Below are 19617 nucleotides of genomic sequence, written 5' to 3'. Positions count from 1 at the left end.
AACAGAATTTTTCAACTTTTCTCTGGAGATAATAGGCGTATGAATTTAACAAATGAAGTAAGTAAATCATTGGAGAAGTCCTGAAAAGTGATTAATCTGCACTTGGAGGCTGAAATTAATCAAGAATAATTGGCATGGTTTTGTTAATGCTGTCTGACAAATCTGAATGATTTTTTTGAAATTGTAACTAAGCCTATCATAAAAGCTGTTTCAGTTGAACCTCGATAACGCTTTCAACAAAGTCCAAAGGTAGATCATGAGCCCAGGTAACTGGAAAATAAAATAGATCCGAAATTGACTTAATAACAGGAGATAGGATGATGATCGAGGGCTTGTTTTGCATCTTGAAGCCGTGACCAGCGGCGTTGCACAAACACCAATGCCAGGTCTTTACTATTAATGTACGTTATCAGTCTGGATATAGGAAACACGATAAGTGAATTCACAGATGACATTAAAATTGTTTGTGTTGTTCACAGTGACGAGGGCAATCTTCAGCTGTAGAAAGCTGTTAATCAGTGCGGAAGATGGGCAGACTAATGGCAGATGGAACTTAATCCTGAAAAAAGTGATGTAAATTGGGAGGATTAATAAAGCTCAGAAATGCATACTGAATATGAAGATCCTAGAAAGTACTGAGGAACAGTGTTGTGTATTACATATTTCAGTAATATTTGCATAATCATATATAGATAGATAGATATAGTTTGATTAAGCACTATTGTTCGTAATCATTCATTACGTGATGGATACGTTATCACGGTCCTACGTGATTCATAGCCGCTTCGGTTAAAATAAGACACGGAGTTAGACTTACATTTCGCACTCTCGTGTCATCCTTTGGGTTAGTTTAGTGTTCTGGGGTATTCAAAACATAATAATTGGGATCTTGGTGCATCTGTCCAAGGCTCCCTAAAGCACTAAAGGTAGCAACACGGTTAATTAAAGTGATTAAAAAAGCCACATGGGATACTTGCCTTGATCCCCCGAATATAAGAACAGGAAGAGGGACCAGATAAATTGGATTATTTTTCCTTGGAGCACTGAAGGCTAAATTTATCAGTGTTATGGATAGAGTACAAAAAAACATGGATAAACTAGGCAGTGCGAAACTCCTACTCCCACCCACAAGTGGAGGAGGGCAAAGTTTTAAGGTATGGGTTAGGAGACTTAGAGGGGACTTAAAGTAATGTTTTATTCCCGCCGGGACGGTCACTGAAATCTAGAACGTATTCCTCAGGGGCTGGTGAAAGCAAGTTATCAGCACTACATTTAAAACGCATTTGAAGGAGCACTTGAAACGTAGTGACATTGAAGAGCATGGACTCAGTGCTACGAAATGCTAGCATAATACAAATGAGCTGCAAATCTGCAAGGGTCTATTATTTTAAAAAAATTAACTTACACAAACATAGATCTGGCTCCTTAGAAAATAACCTTTACAGATTTTGTGAGGTTGAAAGCTGCCCAAGGAAATTGAAACAAGAAATATCTCTAAAATAAATTGACATTTCGAGCCAGAGTAATTTTTACATTCTGTCAAATGGTCAATATATAAAAGTAAAAACATATTGAATTTATGCTGTTTTTCAATGGCCTTGACGGAACAACAAATTATCTGCTGACGGAACGCAGCGATCTCAGGACACTGGGTGCCGCTCTGTTTTGTGCCCCGGAACGCAGTTTGGGTCGTTGTTTTCGGGGGTATTTTTGAGCAACTGGAACGGAAGTGCGAGGTAGTGGCGGACCAAGGCTGAAGCTGTGAACTGAATGTGAGTGGGTTTATGATGGAGAGAGCTGAGCCGGGCCGGTGTGGGAAGAGCCTGGGACCCAGTGTGGGGTGGGGGCGGCGAGGGTTCCAGGACTTGGTTCGGGGGTGGTCGATGGTCGGAGTTTATTTGATGCCGTCCTCAATCGTTCATGTCCCTGGCCCCTTCACTACTCAGCTGAGAAGAACCTCGACCCAGACCCAGATACCCAAAGTATTGTCGGGGGGATAGGCCTTAAAACCGGTGCTGCCTTTTAATATCATTACTGATGTGTTCTGGTCTCAACTTCTATTCCGGGCTATTTCTCCATGAGTCTCTATTCCTCGATCTATCAAATATTTAACCCCCCCCCCAGTTTAATTACTATTAATGATCTAGCTTCCACTACTTGCTGGGGCAGGGAATTCAGAACGTTCACCATCTTCTGCGAGAAGGAATTTCTACATTGATCAGTTTATAATAACCGGCCTTCCTTACTTTTTAGTTATATCCCTTGTTCAAAACTCTTCGACGAGTGAAGATACCCCAATACCTGCTTTGTCAAACTCCCTTAGGATTTTACCCCTCATTCTTCTAAAATCTAAGAAATGCAGGTCCAAGCTAGGTATTTAGTCTCTCCTGGCAGGATAACCCTCTGATCCCAAGAATTAGTCTGGTGAATGTCCTACAGTGTTACTATATCAGATTTATAAGATAAAGGGGCCAAAACCATATTCAGTATTCCAGGTGAGGCCTCACCAACACCTTGTGCAGTTGCAGCAAGCCTCCCTGTTTTTAATTCCAAACCCTTTGCAATGAAGGCCAGAATGAACTACTTACTGGTATTTACTTGGTGATTCATGTACAAGAACTTCCCTACACTTTTGTGTCCCCCTTTCGTTACGATAACCTGCCATTTGATTTCTTTTACTGAAGTGTATGACCTCACGCTTTGCCGTATTAAACCCTATTTGTCAATCTTTTGCCCATTCACTCAATCTATTTGTATCTCATTGTCAAATCACAGCACTTGTATCACAACATGTCCCCCACCTATTTTTGTTTCATAAGCAAATTTGGAAGCCTTCCATGTTGTTCCTTCCCCAAGTTGTTAACGAAACTAGTGGACAATTGCAAACCAGTAACTGATCCCTAGAGTATCTGCAAGTTATCTCCTTCCAGTCTGAAAAGCAGCATTCTAACTCACTTCTTCTGATACCATCGGCTTTTAATTTATCCATCAGTTTCCTATGTGACCCTTTTCGTTGTTATGAAAATCCTGGTCTATGGCTACGCAGAAGGAGAAAAAGAATACCTGGGAAGGTACTGAGCTTCAGAGAAAGGAGCATCTGGAGATGGGTTATAAACTGCAGGAGACCACAATTTCTGTCTCAAGCAATGCACTCATTTGCAGTCCCTCTCCATTAGGATAACCTGTCTTTTGATTTCTCTTACCAAAATTCTAACACCATTCTAGCATCACTTCCCCTACCTGTAAGCTGGTCTGTAGATTCCACATTGGGTTCTTCAGGGCAATAGATCAGGTGTAAGAATGAGTTGTCCTTGGCCCCTAAAATCTGCCTTAAATAACTATGGCCCAGTTAAACTGCAGGCTTTTTCCTTTGTGTGCAGACTTGGCAACACTATCTGACATCTAACTGGGTGGACTGCTCTTCTGACTCACATTTTACCTCCCCTTTTTTTTGCCAGAAAATTACCCACAGCTGTTTTCTTTCACGCTCCCACAGCCTATGTCCAGAGTTGTCCAAATCACTCTGTCATATACTGCATGTTATCTGAAAATATAATGTCTGCTTGCACACACTTCTGAAGTTCCCCTCCTTGTTTTCATCACAACCTCTCTTCCCTGCACTGTCTGACTCGTCGCAGTGCCTGACCAACTTCTTATATCGAATGAACAATGACTGCCTTGACAACTAAGTATTTGGAAGACCAGTCCATGGTTCAATATTTTTTAAATTGTAAGAGATTGCAAAATGTGGATGTTTGAGGTATTTGGGTGTCCTTGTATGCAAAGTACTGAAAGCTTACGTATTAGTTCAGTAGACAGGAAGGCAAAGGCGATGTTGGACAAAGTAGGGTAAATTATGAGGGTATTGGGCAGGAACTAAGAAGAGTTAATTGGGAACACCTTTTCTCTGGTAAGTCCACATCAGACATGTGGAGGGTGTTTAAAGATCAATTGCACAGAGTACAGGAAAGGTATGTTCCTCTTAGAAGGAAGGACAGGGATGGAAAGATAAGAACCTTGGATGTCCAGAGAGGTAAAAAAAAAAAGGAAAATATGTACATTTGGAAGTTAGGATCAAGCAAAACACATTAGCAGAATTAAGAAGCCGGAAAAGAACTAAAGTGAATTAGGAAAGCTGGGGTGGGGCGGTGCGTGGAAAGTTCTTGGCAAGTACGATTAAGGTGAATCCTAAAGTATTCAATTCATACATCAAGAGGATAACTAGAGAGTGAGTGGGACCACCCAAGAATAAGAGGGTTTTGCTTCGATGTGGAGAATGTGACTGAGGTACTTAATGAGTACTTTGGTTCAGTATTTACCGAGGAAAAGGACATGGAGGACCAGGAGATCAGTGCTGAGTGTATAATTATGTTAGGGTGCTTAGAGGTCAAAGAAGAGGAAGTGTTGGGCTTCTTATTGAGTACTAAGGTAGATAAGTCCCAACGGCCTTACCCCAAGTGATTGAAGGAGATGAGACTAACTTGATGTGCCCTTGACCAGTATCTCTTTGTCCTCTCTTAGGCTAAGGCAAGGTTCCAGAGGACTGGTGAGTAGCTAATGTTGTACCTGTATTTAAGAAGGGAACAAGGGAAAATCCTGGGAACCAGAGACCGGTGAGTCTCAAGTCAGTTGTGGGGAAATTGCTGGAGAAAATTCTTAGGGATAGCATATATGAGCATTTGGAGACCCACGGCCTAATTAGGGAGAGCCAGCATGGGTTTGTGCAGGGTATGTCGTGTCATAACAACTTGATTGAGTTTTTGACAAGGTGGTTAGAGAGGTTGATGGCAAATTGAAGGAAATTTCCAATTGTTTACATAATTTTACAAATAAATATTGTTGAGATACAAAACAATGAAAACCCTTTAATAAATTGAAACGATCTGGATTTATTTGATCTTTTCATCTTCAGAGAGCAAAAATATAGATATTCTATTTATGTAGTTATACTAAGAATGTGTTATACAAAAATGTTTTTATATTCTTACCAATATTAAATTTTAATAATATGTAACATTTGTTTTAGCAGTTGTAAATCTCAAAGTAAGCTAATAAACAAACAAAAAATGGAAGCTGTGCCACAAGGAAAGAAAATGGTTGCACCTACCGTATCTCAGATAAATGCTGAATATGTCACTCAGGTAAGGAGTGTGAGATGTGCAGAATACTATAGGTTTTGTCAGCTTTCTCACGACTTAATGATTGAGAACAATTAGATCTTTTTCATTGTGGGTTTATTCATAATATGGGATAGTAGTTTTTTTTGAGTATGTGTGCAGAATTGTGGTCCAGAATTGTGAACGGCAACATTTGTGGGTGCTACACATACAATTTCAATATAAAAAAAACAACAATAATGAAAAATCAAGAACTTGTTCCAAGGCACATGAATTCTAGGATTTTTTTGATCCTGGTTTTCTGACGCATCCAGTGCACCAGATGTGGAGGCCTTCACTGTGTCATCCAATGCATGTCTTACATCCATGTCTGACACATCACTTGGGCCTTTCCAACAGACATTTGTCAGACCTCATTGTGATTACTAAATAAGAGGGTCCTGCTTGAACATGGATCAGGTCTTGGAATTTGGCAGTGGGTACCTGCCTCATGAAAGTCTTATTTGCTATCCATTAGGCCACACCTCACCTACTGCTACACTCACCTCCCCACCGAACTCCATTAACCACTCCTGATTCCTGTTCAGCAGTATTTCCTATCTGCTGCTCCTCCTTCCACCTCTTCTCAAGCAGAACATCTCCAGATCAACAGTCTCCCAACATGAAGCGAAAGCTGATTGGTGACCAAAATATATAAGGTTTTGAGCATTGCACCATTTTACAGCTGAGGCCCTCAAATGAAGAGTTTGTTGGTCCAACGTGATGCAAACACTGAGTTAGCCCTTTTTTCCAAGAACTGTATATTTCCAGGTCTATTGTATGTGCACACCAGATTTTCTCTTGTTGGACCTTATTGTGAGAGGTCCACATGCTGTTAACATCAATCACATCAACATCAAGTCTTTTTATGCTGACTTTGGAGAACTTTGTGTTTTGATCACTGGAGTTTCAACTGTCCAGTTTGATTAATTTAGTGCCTGTGCTCTTTGACTTTATAATGAAAGGCATACTAAAAATGTTCATATTTCTATCAAACCAGTTTGCGGTAAGCAGTGCTATGGATGTGTTTATAATATTTTCATACCTTTGTATTTTCAGTTATCAAATAGATACTGGGCACCTCATGTGAAGAAAAAACTGACATTTGATTCAAAGGTACTCCTCACTTAGTTTCTTCTTCAGTTCCAAGCACATGCATCAGAATGTTTTGAAATGGGATAGCACCAGCTAAGTAGAGGATTTGTTACCTCTGATTCATAACCAATAGAACATGGACAAAAACTGTGTTTATATTTGGGCAGTGTTAAATAATTAGATATGTTGTATAATCATAGATTATTATAGTAAACCTCCAATAATCTGGCACCCTTGGGATTTTACTAGTCTTTCAGATTTTCCAAACATTTGGATCTTACTCCTATTACTAACAAAGCACACTTAGAATGAACTTTTTTGTGTATTACGTAAAAGGGTGAGCCTAAGGGATTTGAAGGGAACAGGAAGCATACAATTGCTCTAGACCCTGACTCTGGCTACCATCTTGTGTTCCAAACCTGATATTTCAAACGCCAGCCCTGGCTTCAACTGCACACTTGACCCCATTCCATTTCATGGCCCTGACCACACTTCAGAACCCTGACATTGCCTGCACACCCAGCTCACATTCTGGACTAATGAGTGAACCAGATTGTGGATCATTAAGCTCTGTGAGCACGTTTGTGCTTTACCGTAGTATGCAGTCCATCAATAACACAGCCACCATTGCACTGCAATATCTGAATTCTAATCTGGTTGGACTACATGGTAACTGAACAGTTTGACTCTGAACTAGTCTCACAAAATGAAGATTTTATAATGAGAAATTACAAATACATCAGCTCATTCTGTATTTTTCCCTTTTTTCCTCTGTTGCTAAAGGTCATTGAAGATGTCTATGAGAAAGAAATTGTAAAGACAAAGTAAGTTATTACCTGTTTGTGTGAAGTATCTTTTCCTTGTGCAATTTGTATATTTTATATTATATATCTTCAAAATCTACAAGCATATTACTTATTGTCACAAACCTCTTTTCACATTGTCAAAATCGTTGCATTTAGCAGGATAAAATGCTGATCTTTTTTCTAGCTGCCCATGAGCATTCAGACATTCTTACAGAAGTCCCAGTCTGAACATGTACTACTAAAATGTTCTAGATTCCACCTAGTCATGCTGGGGAGTCAGTAGTCAGATTTTGCACTGGGTCAGGTGTGGTGTGAGATCTAAGAGTATTCATCTTGTGGAAGTCAAATCCGGATAAAGTCACTTAAAGACTGTTCCTGCTCAGTCCACCAACCAACTGGCAGTTCCTCTTGCAGGGTAGATATAGTTGCTCACATACACCCACACAGGACAGGCTGGAGCTGGTCTTATCTATGTGCAGGACAGTACAAAGAGACAAGGACCTTGAAGCACTAACTGGCTTAACTACAAGAAGAAATATTGCTCAGCATTTAATAGCAAGATTAGCACATCTGTTGATTATCAGCGGTTTCTTGCAGAAAAACGGGCTGCTATGCTTAACCCCAACCCTCCCCTCTCCACTGACACCCCAGCCTCCCCCCTCCCCCCTCTGATCCCAGCTCTCAAGATTCCAGCCTTGAACACCAGGCCGGGTCTTTATGTGCTGCTAGTGTGACTCCCATCTCCCCTTCACCCACCACCACTCCGCAGCCCCGTCTTCCTCAGATCCCACCGTCAGCTCTTGGGCCCTCAGAGGCTCCATCTTTCTCTCACCCCAACCCTCCCCTCTCCACTGACACCCCCAGCCTCCCCCCTCCCCCCTCTGATCCCAGCTCTCATCCGTGCCGGGTCTTTACCATCCCCTCCGACCTTCAACTGTCGGAGGCAGAACGCTCTGTTCTCAGTAAGGGCCTCACCTTTGTCCCCCTTCGCCCACACCTCAGTGAGTTCCGTGTTCGCCATGATGCGGAACTTTTCTTCCGCCGTCTCCGTCTCCGAGCCTACTTCTTCGGCAAGGACTCTTCCACCCCCACTGATGACCCCTTCTCCCGTCTTCAACCCTCCTCTTCTTCATGGACACCCCGCTCTGGTCTTCTGCCTGCTCTGGATCTCTTTATTGCCAACTGCCGACGGGACATCAACCGTCTCGACTTCACCGCACCTTGTCCCCATTCCAACCTCACTCCTTCGGAACGCTCTGCTCTCCACTCCCTCCGCACTAATCCTAACCTTATTATTAAACCCGCTGATAAGGGGGGTGCTGTTGTAGTCTGGCGTACTGACCTCTACCTTGCCGAGGCACAGCGACAACTCGCGGATACCTCCTCTTATTTACCCCTCGATCGTGACCCCACTAAGGAGCACCAGGCCATTGTCTCCCACACTATCACCGACTTTATCCGCTCAGGGGATCTCCCATCCACTGCTACCAACCTTATAGTTCCCACACCCCGCACTTCCCGTTTCTACCTCCTACCCAAGATCCACAAACCTGCCTGTCCTGGCCGACCTATTGTCTCAGCTTGCTCCTGCCCCACCGAACTCGTTTCTGCATACCTCGACACTGTTGTATCACCCCTTGTTCAATCCCTTCCGACCTATGTTCGTGACACTTCTCACGCTCTTAAACTTTTCGATGATTTTAAGTTCCCTGGCCCCCACCGCTTTATTTTCACCATGGATGTCCAGTCCTTATATACTTCCATCCCCCATCAGGAAGGTCTCAAAGCTCTACGCTTCTTTTTGGATTCCAGACCTAATCAGTTCCCCTCTACCACCACTCTGCTCCGTCTAGCGGAATTAGTCCTTACTCTTAATAATTTCTCCTTTTGCTCCTCCTATTTCCTCCAAACTAAAGGTGTAGCTATGGGCACCCTATGGGTCCTAGCTATGCCTGCCTTTTTGTTGGGTTTGTGGAACAATCTATGTTCCGTGCCTATTCTGGTATCTGTCCCCCACTTTTCCTTCGCTACATCGACGACTGCATTGGCGCTGCTTCCTGCACGCATGCAGAACTCGTTGACTTTATTAACTTTGCCTCCAACTTTCACCCTGCCCTCAAGTTTACCTGGTCCATTTCCGACACCTCCCTCCCCTTTCTAGATCTTTCTGTCTCTGTCTCTGGAGACAGCTTATCCACTGATGTCTACTAACTGATGCCTACTGACTCTCACAGCTATCTGGACTATTCCTCTTCTCACCCTGTCTCTTGCAAAAACGCCATCCCCTTCTCGCAATTCCTCCGTCTCCGCCGCATCTGCTCTCAGGATGAGGCTTTTCATTCTAGGATGAGGGAGATGTCTTCATTTTTTAAAGAAAGGGGCTTCCCTTCCTCCACTATCAACTCTGCTCTTAAACGCATCTCCCCCATTTCACGTACATCTGCTCTCACTCCACCGTCCCACCACCCCACTAGGAATAGGGTTCCCCTGGTCCTCACCTACCACCCCACCAGCCTCCGGGTCCAACATATTATTCTCCGTAACTTCCGCCACCTCCAACGGGATCCCACCACTAAGCACATCTTTCCGTCCCCCCCCCCTGCATTCCGCAGGGATCGCTCCCTACACAACTCCCTTGTCCATTCGTCCCCCCCATCCTTCCCCACTGATCTCCCTCCTGGCACTTATCCGTGTAAGCGGAACAAGTGCTACACATGCCCTTACACTTCCTCCCTTACCACCATTCAGGGCCCCAAACAGTCCTTCCAGGTGAGGCATCACTTCACCTGTGAGTCGACTGGGGTGATATACTGCGTCCGGTGCTCCCGATGTGGCCTTTTATATATTGGTGAGACCCGACGCAGACTGGGAGACCGCTTTGCTGAACATCTACGCTCTGTCCGCCAGAGAAAGCAGGATCTCCCAGTGGCCACACATTTTAATTCCACATCCCATTCCCATTCTGACATGTCTATCCACGGCCTCCTCTACTGTAAAGATGAAGCCACACTCAGGTTGGAGGAACAACACCTTATATTCCGTCTGGGTAGCCTCCAACCTGATGGCATGAACATCGACTTCTCTAACTTCCGCTAAGGCCCCACCTCCCCCTCGTACCCCATCTGTTACTCATTTTTATGCACACATTCTTTCTCTCACTCTCCTTTTTCTCCCTCTGTCCCTCCTAATATACCTCTTGCCCATCCTCTGGGTCACCCCCCCTCTTGTCTTTCTTCCCGGACCTCCTGTCCCATGATCCTCTCGTATCCCCTTTTGCCTATCACCTGTCCAGCTCTCGGCTCTATCCCTCCCCCTCCTGTCTTCTCCTATCATTTTGCATCTCCCCCTCCCCCTCCCCCTCCAGCTTTCAAATCTCTTACTCACTCTTCCTTCAGTTAGTCCTGACGAAGGGTCTCGGCCTGAAACGTCGACTGCGCCTCTTCCTATAGATGCTGCTTGGCCTGCTGCGTTCACCAGCAACTTTGATGTATGTTGCTTGAATTTCCAGCATCTGCAGAATTCCTGTTGTTTGCTATGCTTAACCAACTGTATTAATCCTTTACATACTTCATCAATCTCATTGGAGATCCTTGGATTGAGATCCTGAGGAAACAAGTTATTATTTCTAGTGTTTAATTTCAGTTGAATGCTTTGATGTGTTCCTATGATGTTTTTTTTCATAATTTTATTTGCATCAATTTAAATGTTCAAAAGTGTATGAATATCAGAAAAGGGAGCAGGGCCTTACCGCTACAGTACTTGTGAGCTTACTGTCCAAATTCTGGGTACAGTTGGTTAAGGAGATTAATTCTCCAATTCTGCTCCAGGCGAGGACAGTGGGCAGGAGCCATGAAAGACAAATCCTGATTGTAGGTCAGGGCCAGGAAGATCTGCCCCCATGTTTTTACAATGGAATATAATCAATTTTATTGTTACACCTGATGGTCCATTTAAATATAGTGCTTGAAATGCTCAACAGTTCTGCTCTCCCTACTGACAAAAACAGAATTACAGCTTGATCTTTCATCAGATTATGTTTCATCTTTCCATAATCTGTAATATGATGCTTTTATGGAAATGGACAAGAGCAGGTTTATGTGAATGATCCTGGGAATTAAAGGGTTAAGGAAGTGTCACAAGGCTCTGGACCTGTACTCACTGGAGTTTAGAAGAATGAAGGGAGATCTCATTGAAACCTATAGGATATTGAAAGGCCGAGATGGAGTTGACATGGTAAGGATGCTTCCTATAGTGGTAGGGTCTAGGACAGAGTCTGGAGAGATGTCTGTTTAGAACAGCGATGGAGGAATTTCATCAGCCATTGGGTGGTGAAGTCTTTGGGCATATTTAAAGCAAACAGTGGTTCTTGATTAATGAGCGTGTCAAGGAAAAGACAGGAAAATGGGTTACAGGAAGATGGGCTGAATAATTCTGTTCCTATGTTTTATGGTCTTATTTATTTGTTTTAATACCAGGTGTCCCCTTTAAACAATGAGTTCGAGAGAAATTAAATGAATTTCTACCTTTTACTTAACTAACAGGGCAAGATGGGAGATAATTGATATTGCCAAATAACCATAAGACAAGTTTAGCAGCTTGCACATTTCTATGAGAATTTAAACCATGGCACAAAAATGCACCACCCATTCTTCTGATTTCGGATATCAGATAGAGATATGAGTGAATCATGCATCTTGTGTTTCATGAAATCCAATTCTTTTCTATTGAAAAGCCACATTAAAGTATATTGTCTTTTGGCTGACCAGAAAGTAAAAGATATAAATTTTTGAAGTGGGATTTAATTCAGTATTATTTATCTACATTTGAAGAGAAATTAAGGATTTAAACCTTAACCACTTAGCATTTCATATGTTCAGAGAAGGTAAATGAAATGTTTCTTTGGGCGCTTGGAAAATTTGAATCTGGGACTTTGTAAATTTTGGTAATCATGAGAGTGAGGCTAAAGAAACATGTTTATAAATTACAAATTTCTTGAATATTTGCTTTTTTTCCCCCAGATTTGCCATTAGAAAAATTATGCTGCTTGAATTCAGGTACTTTTTTGTTGTTTTAGATTTTTCTTTTTCAAGTTTTTAACATGCTTGCACCATTTCTAAAACCCTTAATCATCCAATTTGTTCTTCTTTTACAAAATGGACAGCCAGTATCTAGAGAACTATCTCTGGCCAAATTACTCCCCAGCTGTATCCAGTAACGCTTACCTAATGTCCATTTGCTGTATGGTAAATGAAAAGTTTCGAGAAAACGTTCCTGCGTGGGAGGTAAGAGGCATTTGTTATCTGTTTGTATAAAGCAATGCTGCTACCTATCCTTCTGTTAGCATCATAGTTGAATTCCAAAGGTCTGTAATCGCACACTGCTGTACTAAGGAGTGATGCTGTGAAGATGTCAGACTAACACTCACAACACGCTGGAGGAACTCAACAGGTCGGGCAGCATCCGTGGAAAAGATTGGTCGACGTTTCGGGTGGGAACTCTTCGTCAGGACTGTAGGGGGAAGGGGCAGAGGCCCTATAAAGAAGGTGGGGGGAGGGTGGGAAGGAGAAGGCTGGTAGGTTCCAGGTGAAAAACCAGTAAGGGGAAAGAAAAAGGGGTGGGGAAGGGAGGCAGGGAGGTGATAGGCAGGAAAGGTGAAGAAAGAATAGGGGAAAACACAATGGGTCGTAGAAGGAGGCGGAACCATGAGGGAGGTGGTAGGCAGCTGGGGGAGGGGGCAGAGTGACTTAGGGATAGGGGAAGGGAGGGGGAGGGAATTATCAGAAGTTGGAGAATCCTCTGTTCATACCAAGGTGCTGGAGACTACCTAGACGGTATATGAGGCGTTGCTCCTCCAAGATGTCAGACTGTGATTTTGAAAAAAGGAAACAGTTGCAGGCAGAAACTCTTCACTCATTCTCACTCCTGTATTAAAAATAAATAAAACTGCAGGCCTAATAAATAGCTTGATGTAAGTAGCATATTATCGTCTGCTGGAAGAACACTCACTTGTCTTTACTTGAGAACTAGAGGGGACTTCATTTTATGTTGAGCAGCTGTGAATGAAGACTCAGAACTATATAAAGCAACAGATATTCTAAAGACACTTGTCAAGGTGAAATGCCTGTACTGTAACTGCATTAGCATATGCATAATTGAAACAGCTTCACTTGATACAATCAACATTTGAGCATTTTTGGATGAAATGTTCCTTTTATATCAAACACACATGTTTTGCAAATAGAAAAAATATATCTCAAGTTGAATTTTAAATTAACTTATGAAATGCTGTGCTGGATGAAGAAGTGAACTACCTCTAATGCGGGGCTTCCAACCTTGGAGTCCTCCTCGATTAATGGTAGGGGTCTATGGCATAAAAAAGTTTGGGAACCCTTGCTCTAGTGCTATATTCACATTTAGTCAATATTGTTAATGGTTTATTTCTTTTTCTAACTTTAACCTAAGGAAATATCTATTTTTTTTAAAACTATAGACATTTACACAGAAGCCTGAACACTTTCCCTATTTCTTCAAGTGTATTTTGACCGCATCTCTTGCTGAAGAAAGTAATTTTACATTACGCGAGCAAACTGTTCTGTTGGTCTTTCTTGATCACTGCTTTAACAGCTTGGTAAGTTTGAGTATGAAACAATCATCTTTTCCTAATATTTTGTCTTAATACTCAACATCTTTGCTCCTTAGATTTCCATGATTTTTAAATGTGCCTGGGCACTTTGATATGGAACAGATTTTATTTATTCACAGCATAGTGATTGGCCTCATTCTGCATAGAAAGCAGTTCTGGTACTTTTCAAATTGTGTGTGCAATGTTATATTTTTATTGTAATTTGTGTCCAGCAAAGGTAAGACCTAGCATAAATCTAAAACCAAGACGCTTAATTGTGTTCTTTAAAGGCACTTCCCTCAAATAAGTCTTTTTGACCAATTTTCAATCTTTTTTGAAGACCAGACTGAACTGTAATCTTTTTATGCTAAATTCTACCTGTGATTGTCATTGTAGTTTGGAAATTTACACTACTGTCACTTGTGTTAAAACAGGAAATTGCGGCAGTCTTCAGATCAGCATCAGATCCATGTTCATATATCAGAGCTGGAAAAAGTCAGAGATAAAAATAAATAAGATGCTGGGGAAGGCAGAGGAGATTAAGTGGCAAGGGATGTTGGTGAAAAGCGAATGATGCAATGGGGCATGCAAAGGAATGAATGATGAATCTAGAGATGCCAGAAATGGGAATAGCAAAATCTTTAACTGAAATTATTGCTGGCATGATTATACATTGAACATTAAGACTGCACACATTGGCTCCGTTACTCCCACTGATTTGCAATCATCACATAATGTATTAAACCCTGTTTATTATGCACTGGAATTCATAGCTCCAACTTATGAACAAGTTTAATTATTAACTGTTAATTTTACTTTATACTTTATTGTCGCCAAACAATTGGTACTAGAACGTACAATCATCACAGCAATATTTGATTCTGCACTTCTCAATCCCTGGATTACAAATACTAAAAATATTAAAAATAGTTAAAATTAGTAAATATTAAAAATTTAAAATGTAAATCATAAATAGAAAAAAGAAAAATGGGAAGTAAGGTAGTGCAAAAAAAACCGAGAGGCAGGTCCAGATATTTGGAGGGTACAGCCCAGACCTGGGTCAGGATCCATTCAGCAGTCTTATCACAGTTGGAAAGAAGCTGTTCCCAAAGCTGGCTGTACGAGTCTTCAAGCGTCTGAACCTTCTCCCGGTTGGCTGGGTCGTGGCCTTGATTATCCTGGCAGCACTGCTCCGACAGCGTGTGGTGTAAAGTGAGTCCAAGGACAGAAGATTGGTTTGTGTGATATGCTGCGCCGTGTTCACGATCTTCTGCAGCTTCTTTAGGTTTTGGACAGGACAACTTCCATACCAGGTTGTGATGCATCCTAGAAGAATCCTTTCTACGGTGCATCTATAAAAATTAGTGAGGGTTTTAGGGGACAGGCCAAATTTCTTTAGTTTTCTCAGGAAGTAAAGGCGCTGGTGGGCCTTCTTGGCAGTGAACTCTGCTTGGTTGGACCAAGTCAGGCCATTTGTAATATTGACCCCGAGGAACTTAAAGCTTTTGACCTGTTCCACTTGCGCACCACCGATGTAAATTGGGTTGTGCAGTCCGCTACTCCTTCTGAAGTCAACAACCAATTCCTTCGTCTTGCTGATGTTGAGGGATAGGTTATTGCCTTCGCACCATGCCACCAGGTTCTTAATTTCCTCTCTGTACTCAAACTCATCATTACCCGAGATACAGCCTACAATTGTAGTGTCATCAGCAAACTTATATATTGAATTTGATGGAAACTTGGCTACACAATCATGGGTGTACAGTGAGTACAGCAGGGGGCTGAGTACACAACCTTGTGGGGCACCGGTGCTCAGAGTGATTGTAGAGGAGAGCTTGTCCCCTATTTTTACAGCCTGGGTCCTGTCTGAAGTTGAAGATCCAGCTGCAGATCTGAGTGCTAAGGCCCAGGTTCCAGAGCTTAGGAATCAGTTTATTTGGAATGATGGTATTAAAGGCAGAGCTGTAGTCAATGAAAAGGAGCCTTACGTATGCGTCTTTATTCCCCAGGTGTTCTAAGGAGGAATGTAGGGCCAGAGAGATGGCATCTGCCGTTGACCTGTTGCTCTGGTAGGTGAATTGCAAAGCGTCGAGGTTGACCAGTAGGCTGTGGTTGATGTGTGCCACAACCAATCTCTCGAAGCACTTCATAGCAATTGATGTCAGAGCCACAGGTCGATAGTCATTCGGGCATGCCACCTTGCTCTTCTTCGGCACTGGGATTATCATTGCCTTCTTAAAACACGAGGGGATCTTAGACTGAAGCAAGGAGCAGTTGAAGATGTCAGCGAACACTCCAGCTAGCTTGCTTACATGGGCCCGGAGAACCCGTCCTGGGCCGCCATCTGGGCCTTGGATTTATCTTCAGGAACGCCCTTCTAACGTCCTCCTGGGTGACGATGAATCTTGATGCCACCAGGTCCTGTTCATCCGGAGGGAGCGGGATGCGCCTCTTCTGTTCGAATCTTGCATAGAATACATTAAGTTCATCAGGAAGAGAAGCGCCACAGTTATTGATATTCCCAGCCTTATCTTTGCGCCCAGTGATCTCATTTAGACCCTGCCATAGTCTACTGGCATCCCTTCAGCTAGCCTGGGCTTCGGACTTGGCTCGATTGCCTCTTGGCGCCCTTAATGGCTTTCCGGAGTTCACGCCTGGATTCCGTGTAGTGACTGGTATCCCCGGACCTAAAAGCTGCAGCTCTAGCCTTTAAAAGGGACTTGACCTCATAATTCATCCAAGGTTTCCGGTTAGGGAATACCCGGATATAATTTTGCATTATATCCAATGTGAAGCTTGCAGCATGTCCAGGTTTTGTGTTGGATTTTAGTTTGGTTTTAAAGGTAGAGAATGTAGATAAACGAGAAGTTGGGTCATCCATCAATTGATAAGAGTTGACTAATTAGCTTGTATTCATCTGGCATTTTTGGGCTTTGTGTATTGTGCTTCAATGACTTGTATTCTGATTTCACTGCTGACTTTTGTGATTTTTTGAATTCTGTTTCATCTGTAAGGAGGCTTTTTTATGATCAGTTATATTTGTGAGTTTGATCAGTGTAACTTTGTAAAGCATTGTTTTTCAACCTTTGTTCACAATGTGCAGTTTGATTCTGGGTAATACCAACCTACACCATTAGGGGGCCTCAGCTGAGCATGCTAACTTTACTTCAAATGCATGTTTAATGTTTTGGAGACATGAACTGAGAATCATGTCAAACTCCTTCCTCTTAGTTAGATAAGTGATGTAAAAACATTTTGAGAAAATATTTTGTTAATATTCTCACTCTCTGATGTCAACTAAACATTTCTTGTTTAGCAAAGCCTTATTATATATTAAAGTTTGAGTTTTAAAGGAAACATTGCATTGATTAGAACACAGAACAGTACAACACGGTACATGCCCCTCCATCCCATGATATTGTGCCAACCTATATAAACCTACTCCATGATCAATCTAACTCTTCCCTCCTACATGGCCCATAACCCTCTATTTTTCTAACATCCATATGCTTAACCAAGAGACTCTTAAATGGCCTTTAGTATAAGCCTCTACTGCCCAGAAATGTGCTCCAGACACCTACCACTCTCTGTGTGTAAAAAAAAAATGACCTATGACTCACCTTACAGTTGTCCTCTGGTATTGGCCATTGCTGCTCTGGGAAAAAGGCACTGCCTATCCACTCTATCTATGCATCTTATTTAACTCTATCAAATTGCCTCTCATCCTTCTTTTCTTCAGTGAGAAAAGCCTCAGCTCGTTCAGCCTTTCCCCACAAGAAATGTTATCTAATCCAGGCAGCATCCTTTGCACCCTTTCTAAAGCTTCCATGTCTTTAATGAGGAGACCAGAACTAAATAGAGTGCTCAATCTGGGGTCTAACCAGACTCTTACAGAGCTACAATGTTACGCCACTGCTCTTGAATTCAGTCTCCTGTCTAATGAAGGCCAACACACCATACGGCTTCTCAAACACACCATCAACTTGCAGAGCAACTTTGAAGGATCTATGGACGTAGACCCCAAGATCCGTTCTGTACCTCCACATTGGTAAGAATCCTGCCTTTAAGCCTGTGTTCTGTACTCTAGTTTGATCTTCCAAACTGTATCACTTCACATTTTTTCCAGATTAAACTCCATCTGCCTCTTCTCAGCCCAGCTCTGCATCCTATTGATATCCCAACTGTAACCTGTGACAACCATTTACATTAATGGTCGTCAACCGGTCGATCTTTGAGACTTTCCCAGTAGATCCCTGAAAGAAAATGAAAAATAAATACACAAATACTGTTGTAATGTGAGCATTATAAAAATAAGTAATACTAATTAGGTTAATGGTAATATAGCAATACTCCCGCTACAGAAAGCTGTTTGTAAAGAGAGATTGTTTCCAGGTTGCAGGGTTTTAGTTCTGTTCTTTCTGCCCAGTGCGTATGTGTGTATAGCCCCTTCCCCATGCACTGCAGTTTCAGCGTGGCTTGTGCTTCATCAAAGTGACCAATTAGATTAGGTAAGAGTACAGACCATCGCAAACATCAATATATGGCACTCGCTCATGATATCCTGCAAGTTAGCTAGCCAGCATGGCAGAGGCTCCACAAAAGAAGGCAAAAACGTACAAGTTCCATCCACAGTGGAAAGAGGAATTTCTGTTTACCTTGGTGAAAGACAAGTGTGTACGTATGTTGTGCCACCAAACACAAGCACTGACTGAAAGAGGGAATCTGGAGCGGCACCACAACACCAACCACCAGAAATTTTAAAACACCTACCCCCCCCCGCCCCAAAGAGCGCAATCCGTGCCAGGAAGGTTGAGGAGCTGAAATCTGGGTTGAAGGCCCAGCAATCGTTTTTCACAAAGCATGCTGCTCAAAATAAGGCTGCTATTGAAGCATCATTTTGTGTAAGTCACCTTTTGGCTAAACACAAAAAGCCTTTTACAGATGGCGATTTATTCAAGGAAGCAACGGCCATTACCACAGAGACTGTTTTTAATGACTTTAAAAACAAAAACAACATCACAACATATACATAATATACCGCTTGGCCCTGCAACAGTGACAAGGAGGGTAGAGTCTCTGTCAGAGGACGTGGATCGACAAGTGTTAAAGGACTTGTCACTCTGTGAATATTTTTCACTACAGTTTGATGAATCCTAATGCAAACAGTTCAGCTTGTTGTATTTGTCAGAATGGCTTCCCAGGATTTTACAACTAAGGAGGAATTCCTCACTCTTTTGGCACTTAAAGGAGAGAACTAGAGGTGAGGATATTTACAATGAGTTTAAAAAATATGTCTGTTAACATGACATAAACTGGTGGCAATTACTACTGATGGGGCCCCAGCAATGCATGGTGTGCACGTTGGTTTCATAGCACTGTGCTGTAATGACCCTGATTTTCCCGACTTCCTGGATTATCACTGTGTGATTCATCAGCAGGCCTTGGATGGGAAGGTCATGGACTTTTCTCATGTAATGAAACTGGTGGTCAAACTGATAAACTTGATTCGAGCAAAAGCACTTCAGCACTACTTATTCAAGGCGTTATTGGATGAGCTCGATGCCGCTTACAGAGACATAATTCTTCATGCTGATGTTCAGTGGTTGAGTCGTGGCAAAGTGCTGCAAGGATTTGTTGACTTGCTGCCTGAGATAAAGACTTCCCTGTCGCTAAGAAACAAGGAGCACGAGGAACTGTCAGATGATGCGTGGCTACTGGATTTAGGGTTTCTGACAGACCTAACGGCTAAATTAAACACACTTAACAACGAGCTCATGGGAAAAGACCGACACCTGCCCCACATGATATGCACAGTAAATGCATTTAAGGCCAAGCTCGGTGTTTGGGTTTCAAATTTAAAGAACGGGAGGCTGACACACTCTCCCAACTTGGAAAAAATGTTACAGGCCATCAAGAAAAAAAATGCTTATGGCCCTGA

General features: G+C 42.4%; 1 protein-coding gene across 4 annotated transcripts in view; it reads left to right on the top strand.

The window, feature by feature from the left end:
- The first annotated feature begins 1697 nt into the window (after positions 1-1697).
- The window catches only part of aqr (aquarius intron-binding spliceosomal factor), an 88372-nt gene continuing 70452 nt past the window's right edge, over positions 1698-19617 (top strand). Inside the window, exons 1-8 of one of the 4 annotated variants that reach the window (XM_063050687.1) lie at positions 1735-1772; positions 4522-4546; positions 5030-5141; positions 6216-6272; positions 7035-7075; positions 12076-12111; positions 12219-12339; positions 13548-13685. In XM_063050687.1, the coding sequence (XP_062906757.1) occupies positions 5067-5141; positions 6216-6272; positions 7035-7075; positions 12076-12111; positions 12219-12339; positions 13548-13685 (468 nt within the window). In that variant the 5' untranslated portion in view covers positions 1735-1772; positions 4522-4546; positions 5030-5066. Of the gene's footprint in view, positions 1773-4521; positions 4547-5026; positions 5142-6215; positions 6273-7034; positions 7076-12075; positions 12112-12218; positions 12340-13547; positions 13686-19617 lie in introns of those variants that run through there. The other 3 variants (XM_063050677.1, XM_063050696.1, XM_063050705.1) reach the window with 3 other exon arrangements.

This window comes from Mobula hypostoma, chromosome 1, assembly GCF_963921235.1.
Source record: "Mobula hypostoma chromosome 1, sMobHyp1.1, whole genome shotgun sequence".
NCBI lineage: Eukaryota > Metazoa > Chordata > Chondrichthyes > Myliobatiformes > Myliobatidae > Mobula > Mobula hypostoma.
This window is presented reverse-complemented; position numbering and strand designations above follow the sequence as displayed.